At 43.4% G+C, this 12,590-nt stretch overlaps 1 protein-coding gene across 5 annotated transcripts in view; it reads right to left on the reverse strand.

The window, feature by feature from the left end:
* USP34 (ubiquitin specific peptidase 34) overlaps positions 1-12,590 on the reverse strand; it is a 242,948-nt gene that overhangs the window by 192,557 nt on the left and 37,801 nt on the right. For all 5 annotated transcript variants that reach the window (XR_012903003.1, XM_075925543.1, XM_075925542.1 and 2 more), the window contains exons 6-7: positions 7,128-7,195; positions 1,073-1,265 (exon numbers count right to left, since the gene is read on the reverse strand). Coding sequence is in view for 4 of the 5 variants with exons in the window: in XM_075925543.1 (XP_075781658.1) it covers positions 1,073-1,265; positions 7,128-7,195 (261 nt within the window). In the remaining variant the exon portion in view is untranslated. The remainder of the gene's footprint in view (positions 1-1,072; positions 1,266-7,127; positions 7,196-12,590) is intronic.

The following is a 12,590-nucleotide window of genomic DNA, read 5'->3' on the forward strand; positions in this document are numbered from 1 at the left end:
GGCCAGTTTCCCCAGGGCTTGTGGTGTCCACAGATGCACATGGCCCCTACAGATGGTGCAGGAGCATGGAAGGCAGGGACCCTGGCTAAGGAACCTGCTGGGTTGCTAGCAGGGAGCCACCCATGTAAACTTCTCCCAGACAGAGCCTGCCTCTGGCATCCCATTCGTTCCCTCCACCCCCCACCCCTCTGCCTCCCTACACCATGTAACCCAAATCCTCTGCACCCCTGCTCCTGCACCCATATTCCCTCCCGGTCTTGCAGGTAATCCTCTACCCCCGGTCACAACCCAAATCCTTGCACACCATCCTATGCTGCTTCTCCAGGTCACAACCCCCTCCCAAGTCCTGCTCCCCATACTATAACACTCCTCCAGGTCAGAATCCTCTTCCGCATCCATACCCTGTCCCAGACACTAGCAACCCCTCCTGCACCCCTGTCTTCTGCCCCAGATCACAACCCCCTCCTTCATCCAAATTCCCTCCCAGACCCCAAACCGCCTCCTGCATCCCAATCCTTCACCCAAGCTCCATCCTGTATCCAACCTCCATCCCAGACCCCGCACTTCCTCTACTAATATCATGGAAGAGTACAGTCCTTGACCACCTACCAAATTCTTAAAGTGCCCCTCCCCCCCAATCAAAAATTGCTGCTCACTCTGACTTATAGTATACTCTGATACAGGAAAAGTTTTTAAAAAAAGATTTAAGTCCTTTATTAAACTACAAGCCAAGCAAATACAAGGACACAACTACATCATGGTAGTCCCACAACATGGTTAAAACAGTTCCATTTTATACACTAAATGGCTTGGAGAGGGGGTTATAGTCCAATATATTGTAAAAATATGGAACCATGCCTTAACCATCTCTCTGAACACAATTTATATTAGTACATACAAAATCTGATGAGTATGACAAAGGACAAATCACAATCCCCATTTTAATGACTCTCTATGATTTTCTGTGATTGTTCATAAAATGATTCTGCTGCCCTTTATCACTGTTTAATGGGAAAAAGTACAATTTGGATATTTTTTCTTAAATGTAATTTTAGATTAAAAAAAATCTTACTGTTATTTGACTCAGGCCAGCCAATCTCATTGTTAAAGTTGGAGACATAAAGTACTTAAACGCAAGATCAAGACTTTCTTTATCAAAACACAAGGCTGTATCCAATGGCTCTTTGACTGTACTCCACATTAAATCTGCCATGTTCCGGGCTGCACTCTGTCGCAATTCTTGGTCTGACAGTTTACATAAATACCTAAAATACATCATGCAAAAAGGAGAAAGAAGAAATATGACATGATTCCACATAAAACATATGTGAAACAATCCTGCATGAGCATTTCAAATATATATATTTCTAGCAATCTTTAGGATAAAAATATTAATCCTAAACACACATAACTTGCAACTATAGTATATTAATAATAATGTAATGGGCCATCTATAGCATAGTAGATCAAATAGGTAAGTGAGAAGGAAGAAATAGAGTTGTATAGAATGATTTGGGTCAGGGGTACTCAAACTTCATTGCACTGCAACCCCCTTCTGACAACAAAAATTACTTTGCAACCCCAGAAAGAGGAAATGAAAGCCTCAGCCTGCCAGAACCCTGCCATCCCACAAAGATGAAACTTGACCTCTATCACCCCTTGTAGGGAGCCAAGAGGGGAAAAAGCCGAAGCCCAAAGGTTTCAACCCCAGCCCCATTGCCAGAGATGAAGATGAAGCCTGGGACGCAGCAAATCTAACACCAGACCAGGCAGACCCATTAAAACAGGACTGTGACCCATTTTGAGATCCAGACCCACAGTTTGAGAACCAATGATTTAAGTTCCTTTAGTAAACATGATTCTGATTTCACAACCCCATAGGCTTTAGAGCCTGACATGAAGCCTAAGTTGCAACTTCCACACTAGGGATGTTAAACATCGATTAACTAATTGAATAGTCGATGGGATTTCCATTGACTATTTAATTAGTCAATAAGGACTAGCACACGTTCCACCTTTGAAATGTACAAGAGCCCCAGTGGGGGTTCTTGCACATTTCAAAGTTGGAATGCTGCATGGAGCTCGGGGCCATCAGGGAGTCCCCTGCTGCCCCCAGGCTCCATGCAGTGCTTCTGCTAAGAGTCCTGCTGGGGCTCTTATACATTTCAAAGCAGAAGCACCCGCATGGAGCCTGGGGTCAGCAGGGGACTTCCCGCTGGCCCAGGACTCCACACGGCATCCAACTTTGAAATACAGGCAGTCCCTGGGTTACGTACAAGATAGGGACTGTAGGTTTGTTCTTAAGTTGAATTTGTAGGTAAGTCGGAACTGGTACATATTGGGGGGGGGGGGGGGGGAGTCGGGGAGCTGGAGTTAGGTGGAAAAGACCCTGATTCTCATACAACTTCCTTATTCTAAGAAAAACACATACTGTTTTGATATGAAGGTTTTTTTGGTTGATATTTTAATTAAAAATTGATCATAAGTTTCAGTGTTTCATGCTATATCCAAATCTTCCTTTTGGGGTACCTGAAAGATCCCAGTTATTCATTTAATAGTCAGGATCTGTGTTTTTTATAACTAAAAAAAGTTTATTCAATGCATATTACTGTTCCAAATAGAATTTGCTACAGATGGTTCAGTGAAATGGGTATTAAGTGTAAGCAATAGTCATTGGAGAGCACAGTGAAATACTGATACAATCAAAGCTGTTGTATTCTGCTGAGCAGAAAATGGAAATCCCTTCCTGTGAAGTGTGTGTGTGAATTTATCCACAGGATTAATTTTAAAGAAAAATTCTGTGTTGGGAACAGGAGTGTAGCCACAGGTGGGTCCTCATTGTCCACTCACCCACTCTGCAACCAGACACATCCCCTCGGGGCTTACCCTGCTCCACTCCAGCCAGGGTGTGAGGTTGGTGCTTATCCCCTGTTCCGTGCTCCACCCAATTCTTGCCCACCCACACCACTGGGTAATTTTTCAGCTTCACCTCTGCCAGGCTGGAAGGGACTTGTTAATTTCACGTGACGCTAACAAGATACTTGCAGCTCTAGTGCTGAAGAGGGAAAGAGCTGTTGCTCCCAAGGTGGGGACTGTAACACAATGAGTCTCTCTGCCTGCTGCTCCTGCTGTTCCCTAGGAAATTAATTTTTCCGCTCTGAGGTGCCCCCTTTTGGTTGGTGTCTTGTTCCCCCCCCCAGCAGACCCGCGTCCTCCGCGGCGAGAAAAGCCGCTCCGCGTCTCCCTGGTCTGCTGGAGGGGGAAGGGCGCTAGCTCCGTGTCTCCTTGGTCTGCTGGGGGGAAGCGCCTCCCGCGCCGCCGGAGGCGGCAACAGTGGGGGAGGCACCCCGCACTAGCTGCACCTCCCCCCCACTGTTTGTAACTAGGGATCCGACGTAAGTTGGATTGATGTAACCCGGGGAATGCCTGTATACAAGAATTCCCGCTGGGACTCTTGTACATTCAAAGCAGAAGTGCCCTGCTGACCCCAGGCTCCATGCGAGCGCTTCTGCTGGGGCTCTTGTACATTTCAAAGAGAAAGCGCCACTGCTGTGCCTCTGCCCTGTCCCACAGAGATGCAGCTGGGGGGACCCAACTTAAGCTGGCTCCCCCCAGCACCACCTCCTCTTCCCCTCTTTGCTGCCTCTTTGTGATAGAGGCAGCAAGGGGGGGGAAGCAACTAGTCGCCTAATGCGTCAACTATCTGATAAGGTTTTGCTTATTGAATAGTTTACTAGTTGATTAGTTGCTTGTATCCCTAATCCACGCTGCTACTTTCAGAGTACCAGCTTGAGCCTCACCAATGTGAGTCTGTCTACCCAGACTGGGATACTTGCCCCCAGCTCCAGTATAGACATATCCCATATTTTTGTTTGTGTCCTCGCCTACAGGGCTGATAGAACCTTTGTTATATAATCAGGTTCTGACATATTTAGAGAATGATATATATATAATTTCTCCCAGCAAAACCTTGTCAACTGTGTTTGTATGAAACCTTCCATGCTTCAGAACTATTTTTGTGTCCGTAAAATCTAGGAATTTACTTGTGGGGAAATTCTGCACCACTCTGCGGGCACAGAATTCATATCATCTGCAAATTTCTTTGCTTTCAAACAGAAAAACAAAGAAATCTGCAGAGCACACACATCCCTGCCCTTTCAGTCTGGGTGGATCCAAACTATTTGAGTGCTTGGATCAACTGTCAGAGACATAAATCACAGCAGTGGTAAGGGTGGACTAGGATAGCATGAAAATGAGCAGGAGGGATTCCATCCCTCTGGCTTGCTCTTTCAGAGTGCCAGGCATGAAACTTTAGGTTGTTTGGAGATAGGCTTGAGGCAAACTCTGTTCCTTGAGACTGGGCAGAAATATAGCAGCCTGCCTGGGCAGTTGTTAATGTTCCTATTGTTAGTTAACTATTCCCATTCTTGCTGTGGTTTTAAGGCTCCTTTAGACTGACAAAGTGGTGAAAAGGAAGCTTACTGTAAATGACAGTAAGCGAATCCTCAGCTAGGAAGATCTATGTACTTTCTCAATTTTTTTCCTGTGCCAGAATGACACAAATGGGTTAGATTACAATTCAGGATCAACTTTACTTTACTTATTTAAAAAAAAAAAAGACTCTGAGGACAAATAAAAGATTTATAAAGCAGTAAATAAAATGTCATGATAATCAGAACCAAACATGTCCCAAAGTAACTGGAATACAGGGTACTGGTTACTCTACTGTAACAAACTTTCATTGTGTTTAGGAAATGCTGAATTGTTATTGTGCTTTTTTTCTATACTGTAATTTATATAAATTACCAAAATAATTTGCACAGGATTACACTGCATTATTTTGATAAATAAAATATGCAGAGTTTTGAAGAATATAATTTTTTGGCACAGAATGCACCCTGTAGTGTGAAGAAGCTGAAGAAGATTGACCAATCACTACGTTTCAAAACAAATCACTGCTGCCAAAGATACTGGAATATTTTACACAAAAAACAGAATAGCTGGACAATTTAAACTAGTCCACCATTTCCTGATAATGTAGGAAGCAAAGCCCCTAAGGATAGCTGGTGTAAAAGTGAACACGCATACAGAGTAACCTATGCAGCTGTGAATATCCTTGCCTTCATAGTGACCTTGGAGTCACAAGCAGCAATCAGCCACATACAAGGCAGCAGTGGTTACAGCAACACAGTTTGATGGTTCTGTCTACACACTAAACAACTGCTAGACCGGCTACACCAAGATAATCATGCTGTAACCCAGGAATTGACAAGATGCAGTCTGTAGGCCAAATCCAGCCGCCAAGCCATCAAATCTGGATCATGGGCCGCCACACAGGGATCCTCAGGCACAAAGCAGCCCCCACACTGCTTTAAGTGGCTAGATGCTCCCTGTTGCTATCTGTTCCAACCAAAAAGAGCTAAGAAATTGTGCTAGGGGCAGGGGGAAATCTGCAAACCCTTCTCCACCCCCACCTCCACCCCGCCTCCAGTACCTGGAGCAGAGCACCACAGGGAGCAGCCAGCCATCTTAAGCAGTCTGAGGCTACTGACAGGCAGGGAGCGTGCCTTGGGGCTCTGCAGGGCTGCTGGCTGTGAGCCACGTAGGTAAGCACCTCCCAGCCAGCGCCTGCCTCCCTCCATCCCAACTCCCTGCCACAGGTTATCACCCAAACACTCTGCATTCCTCCTCCCCCAGATAACAACTCCCTCCTAAACCCTGCATCCCCTCCTTCACCCAACTCTGCAAGCCAGAATCCTCTATTACACCCATATCCTCTTCCAGATCCTGCATCTCATCCCCTCCTTCACCCAAACTCCCTTTCAGATCCCTCACTTTCTCCTGCACTCCAGTTGCCTACCCTGAGCTCCCTTCTACACCCAACCTTCATCTCAGACCCCACTCCCCTTCCACAGAAAAGTATACCCTCTTATCAAAATCTTGGAGTGGCTCCCCCATCAAAAATTATTGCCTACCCTTGCTATAACTTCTACCACCAGTAAGGTTCAGACATAGTTCACTGGCATGTTTAGGACAACTAACCATGTTTACAGTTACAATTTAGTCATGGGTATTTTTTAGTAAAAGTTGTGGACCAGACATGGGCAATAAACAAAAATTCACAGTTCATGACCTTCTTATGACTTGTACTGTATACTTCTGACTAAATCGTAGATAATGGAGGAGGTAGAAGGGCACTGCTGCATATTCCACCCCACAAAAGCTTATGTCCAAATAAATTCGTTAGTCTTTAAGGTGCCATAGGACTCCTTGTTGTTTTTATTAACTACGGTATTGATAAAAAACAGCATTTAATTATCGTCTTTCAGCAGGGTTCAAATTTCACCATGGCTGAACTAAATTCTATCCAGTTTCATCAGCCTCAGAGAAAGTATTAATAGTTCATACATTTGCCAATATTCTAAATTTGTATCTATTCATGCAAACTGGACACACCTGTGCTAAAAGCTAGTATGGGCACAAGTGAGGTTAAACTGATCTAACCACATTTATACTCCATTCTTTTGCCTTGTTTCATGGGTCTAAACATTAACCAGTTGGAGAAGAAATGTAAAATTATTGGGCTTCATTTTCATTTATGTTAAGGCCCTTTTACAGTGTTCTGGCAATGTAAAGAGGCCTTAAAGTCAATACACTTTAAGTCTCCTTAACATTGCCAAATTAACATAAAGACACATTTGTGTGAATGATAATCTGGACCATAGAGTTCTTTCCTTGCTAACAGATAAGCCAAGGAAGAGAACAAGAAGGGCCAGGTATGGAATAATTCCCTCAATCCAAAACAACTCAGAGCAGATCTTCACATATCTTCACTGGAAATAAGGCAAGAGTAAATAAACCAAACTAAAAGTTTATCCACTACCATGCCCAGACAATAAAAAAAAAAAGATCTTTGCCTATTTTCAGTGACAGTCTACCAGCAAACAAGCCATAGGGGGGAGGGAGGAATTATTTCCCAAAGCCAAATATGGCTATCAGACAGACCCAGACCATATGGACAAGACAAAGAAATGGCTTGAACTTTGAAAAGCTTTTGAGTTCTGGTACAATTTGAAGTTCTAATGTTTTATCAAACAATGAAACTTTTTGTTATCTTTAAAGCTTACCTGATAACATAGGTCCTAAAAGGTATAATGTGCTGCATGACAGCAGGGATGTGTAGCCATATCCTGATCTATAAGCAAAAACAAAAATAGAGAAACTTACATTTCTGGAGAACAATGAAATGCAAAGACCACTATAAAAGATTAGAAATGAAAAATTGTGTCAAAAAATAAGGCATTGGAATAAAATAGTTACTCACCTTCTCACAACTATTGTTCTTTGAGATGTAGCATTCATGTCTGTTTCAATCAGATGGGTGTGCACGCGCATGCAAGCATAGAAGCCAGAAAATTTCTCTCCTAGCAGCATCTGTTGGATTGGCCTGAGCACCCCCTAGGGTTGTACCGTTATGGCGCCCAATATATAGCCCTGCCAACCCACCCACTCCCCAGTTTCTTTTTGCCAGCAGCTCCAACAGAAGAGTACAAGCATGGGTATTGGAATGGACATGAACACCACATCATCTCAAGAAAAACAGTTATGAGAACACAAGTAACCATGATTTCTTCTTTGAGTGCTTGTTCATGTGCATCCCAATCAGGTGATTCACAAGCTTAAATTCCACAAGCTAGGGTTGGAGTCTTGCGCTGCCTGGGGCACTGCTCTGCTGAAGGCCACAGTGTCTCTAGCCTGCTGGGTAATTGCAGAGTGCGCAGCTAACACGTGGGTAAATGACCATGTCACCACTCTGAAGATTTCCTATGCCAGGAATGCTGTCGATGAAGCCTGTGCCCTGGGGGAATGACAAATGCAGGCGTGGGAACACCTGTGAGGCTGTAGCACTCACAAATGCAAAAGACAATCCAAGCGAATATATGTTGAGTGCATACAGGCTGACCTTCATTCTATTTGCAATTGCTACACATAACTAGACCATCTTCCTGAACAGTCTAGTTCTCTTAATGCTGTGTACATCCAGAGAGTGGAGTCTTTGTTCCAATTTGGCTTATGGCAGAATGCCAGGAGGAAGCTGTCCTGATTGATGTGGAACTGACACCATTTTGGGGAAGAAAATGGGATGAGGTCTTATCTGCAACTTGTCCTTCTACAACATGACATGGGGGAGGGACTCTAATGTCAGGCCCTGACCTCCAAAACCCTCCTAGCCGAGGTTATGACCACTATGAAAGCCACCTATAGAGGTAAATCATGATTTGTTGGTAAAGGTTCAAATGGTGGTCCCATCAATCCAGAAAGTTCTAATTTGAGCTCCCATGCCAAGACAGGCTTTCAGACATGCAGATATAGTCTCTCTAGTCCTTTCAAGAACCAAATGACCATGGAGTTAGCACACACCACTTGTCCCCAAGCCACTCAGATAAAAGGCTGATATGGCAGCTACATGAACTCTTACTGACAAAACTGAAAGCCCTTGGTGCTTCAGGTGGACAAGGTGGTTCAGAATAAGCAGTACTAAGGCTAGCATCGGGATGAATAGTACTGAACTGACCAGACTGAAAATCTCTTCCACTTGATGAGGTAGGTGGATATCGTAGAAGGTTTCCTGCTGCAAAGGAAGACTTGACAAACCTAGTCAGAGCAGGAAAACTCCATAGTGTTCAGTCATGGAGCTTCCATGTCATGAGGTGCAACAACTTGAGGTTCAGGTGTCAGTGATGACTGCGGTCTTGCATCAGAAGGTCCAGGAAGAGTGGTAAGGTGATTGGGATCTCCACTAACATGCCTAGAAAGGATGTACACCAGTGCCAATGGGGCGAGGCTGGCACTATCAATATAACCTGAGCTCGCTTCCTTTTCATCTTTGACAAGTATCCTGTGAACAAGAGAAATAGGCAGAAAGGAGATGACCTCCCCACAGGAGGAGGAACATGTTGTTGCAGGAGCCCTAACTGTGGATTTGCAAGGAACAGAACTGCTGATACTTGCTGTTGAGGCATGTGACAAACACGCCTAACTGGAGAAAGTGCCGAAGAACAGGTGCTTTGCATAAGACCAACTGACCCTAGGTTGAAAAAACAAACAGCGAATAGTCCTGTAGCACCCTAGAGACTAACAAAAAAGGTAGATGGTATCATGAGCTTTCGTGGGCACAACCCTCGAAATCTCATTATACCATTTACATTTGTTGTTAGTCTCAAGATGCTCTAGGCCTATTTGCTGTTTTTAAGGTTTTTCAGGTATAGACTAACATGGCTACCCCTCTGAAACTTCTGACCCTAGAGTGGATTGGGGGCAGAGAGCTGCCTCCATGAGTAAGATCCTGAAACTCTGCTCATGATCTTTAAGTATCCACAGATGAAAACTTTTGCAGATGTGGTGCTTCTCTTTTTGGTTACCCTCAGTGAGACACTTTAGGCACTCCGTGTGGGAATCACTCTTCAGCATAAGCTTGCCGCGGGCTTGGCAAGCTTTGAACCCTGGGTACCAAAGTATGTGCTAGTGGGGGGAAAGAAGAAAAAGAGGGGGTACCCCCCAACACTATGTAATATGACAAACTAGTGAACTTAACTAACAAACAAACAGGACACTTGCCAAGTAAGAGCAAGAGGTCCCAGCTGCCATCACCAAGTGGTAAGAAGGAACTGGGTAGAGGGTGGGTCAGCAAGGCTATATATTAGACACCATAACAGCACTAGGGGGCATCCAGGCCAACATGACAGATGCTGCTAAATGAAAAAAAAACTTCCAGCTTCCATGCACACAGGTGTTCCCATAGTTGGAACTCACATGAACAAGCACTCAAAGAAAAATGTTGGCTTTTTGTAAACTTTTATAGGTTCCAATGAGATTTTTTCCAGTTTTCAAAATTATATTCTGGAACAAGTTACCACAGCTAATAAATTAACCCAGATCTGGAGTCATATTTTTTTCTGCTAATAAGAAAAATAAGCTAAAAATCTATATAAAACATTATGCTGCTCTGCCTTAATGCCCTTCATTTGTGAACTTTCTATTCCCTCCTGTTTCTTCAACCTAATGCATTCTTCAGCTCTTATTCTGACCTCCATTTGTAATGTATTTTTCTCTTCCAAGGGAGCTATATGAAAATTCCACCCCTTATGCCACTGTTGATTATACTCATTTATTTGATTTTGGTGGAAGATTTGATACTTTGAGCTAATCCATATTACAACTACAACTGTGATTTTGTAATCAGTTAAAATATATGACCATCTTAACCAGTTAAATGTAACATGATTCAGAGCTGCTTTTCTGCTATCATGTTTGCACATCCATATTTACTATCCTGCTAACCTTGTTTGTTAACAGTGCATTCTGGGAAAAACCAAGGCAACTATTTCTGCCAACGACTGGGATGCCCAGGAGACACACACAAAATGTGTGAGAAACGTACTAAGATGCCCCACAGCAAAGGAATTACATTCATACTATCAAACTATACCGAGTCATTAGTCCACCCTTTGAGAGGCTGTTCAGGTGAAGTTAGAAGGACACAACCCTGCTCATGATCCTCAACTCCTCTACCCCCAACATCTTAGCCACATCCATGAATGTGTACAGGTCTGTATTGGTAGAGATAGGCAAAGCCATATCATTTCCGGTACTGGCACAACTCCAGGCACACCAAACTGATCTACACATCTGTGCTCTCTTTCCCACAAGATCAATTCCTGGAAACCCTTGCAATTCCAGTGCATTTTTCAGTAAGAAAAAAAATGAGGTAAACAGGAGGTCTAGCTTTACAGCATTTCTCCCTGAGGTACTGCAACACAGTAACATGAAATGTATTTCAACTCACTGGCCTCTTTCTCTTTCACTATGCTGGACCACATCCCTTGGATCTGGCAGTAGCTTCCTACTATAGCCTTTGACAACGCAATGATGAAACATTGTGCACAGGCCCATAAAGTGCAGTATTGCAGATGAAAAGATTAAAGAGGATTTATAAAGCAAATGTCCTACTTGGGACATCTATGCACACAGGATAAAACAACAGATTACCAAAAATTCCAGCAGTGTACTCCCTTGCTGCACACATTTTCACATGTTTACATTCATGTGTAAAATCTTGGAGGCCTTTTTTTTTTTTTCAGATTACACTTCTCCAAAATAAAATCTCCACCAGTCAGCAGCAGTGTTTAGCAACATGCCTTCAGATCACTCCCAGATTTCTACAAAGATGGGTTTCAAACTTACAATTCCTGTGTATACAGGCAGTCCCCGGGTTACATGGATCCGACTTACATTGGATCCCTACTTACAAACGGGGTGAGGCAACCCCGCACTAGCTGCTTCCCCCCAGCAGACCAGGGAGGCACGAAGCTAGCGCCCCCCCCGCAGCAGACCAGGGAGACGCGGAGCAGCTTTTTTCAGCAGACACCTCAGCTTGAGAATAAAGGACTGAGGGAAGTGAGGCGTGGGAGAATAAAACTGAGCTCTGGAGAAATGTTTGGCTAGAGTTTCCCCTATATTATGTACCAGTTCCGACTTACATACAAATTCAACTTAAGAACAAACCTACAGTCCCTATCTTGTACGTAACCCGGGGACTGCCTGTAGTTCAGGTTCAATAGCTTCCCCATGTCCCCTTGAGCCACTCATGACCTGCAAAAACTAGCTGGCTAGCAACTCTCTTGGGTAGTCTGCCTGCATATGTACAGCATAATTCATTTGGCACAAGAGTGTTTAGTGCGTGTCTCCCTACACAACTTAACTTTTTTTGTGAAAAATGTTTTTAATAACGCATCCCCAAAGGGATTATGAGTGTCATGCACTAGCTGACACCATAGCTGTGCTTGTGCCCCATATCAATTGTGACACATTTACCTCTTTACATAACACAAAAACTAGGAGTCACTCAATGAAAATAATAAGCAGCACCTATAAAATAAACACAAAGAAGTACTTCTTCATACAACACAATCTGTGGAACTCGTTGCCATGGGATTTTGTGATGGCCAAAGTATAATTTGGCTCCAAAAAGGTTTTATAAGTTTATGGACTATAGATCCATTAATGGCTATTAACACCATGTTTTGGGTGTCCCTAAACATCCAACTGCCAGAAGCTACGACTGAGTGACAGAGAAAGGATCATTCTAAGTTGCTCTGTTCTGTTTATTCCTTCTGAAACATCAGGCACTGGTCACTCTCAAAGGACAGGATACTGGGCTACATAGATTATTGGTCTAACCCAATATGGCTGTTCTTACATGATTCGTTTTTGACAAATTCTTTTATGAGTAGACTGGATTTTACATCCTTGAAAACTAAACTGTTTACAAGGTTATGATGGATGACATGTCCTTTGTGAATCCTTAGTTACATTTGGTGTGTGTTTTCCATACAGAGGATATGAACCAGATGCTTTCCTAAAATTTCAAAAGGGAGACTTCTTTGTCTTCACTCAAAAAACCCTATTTGTGGATTTTCCTTGAAATTTTCAGAGAAACACAAATAATCATTCTGAATTAGCTGTAAAATGTGGAAGCAGAATATTGTATTTTAAAGGGAATTAGTAGATGGATGGTAGTAACCAAAATT

This window comes from Pelodiscus sinensis, chromosome 3 (genome assembly GCF_049634645.1).
Source record: "Pelodiscus sinensis isolate JC-2024 chromosome 3, ASM4963464v1, whole genome shotgun sequence".
NCBI classification, from domain to species: Eukaryota; Metazoa; Chordata; order Testudines; family Trionychidae; genus Pelodiscus; species Pelodiscus sinensis.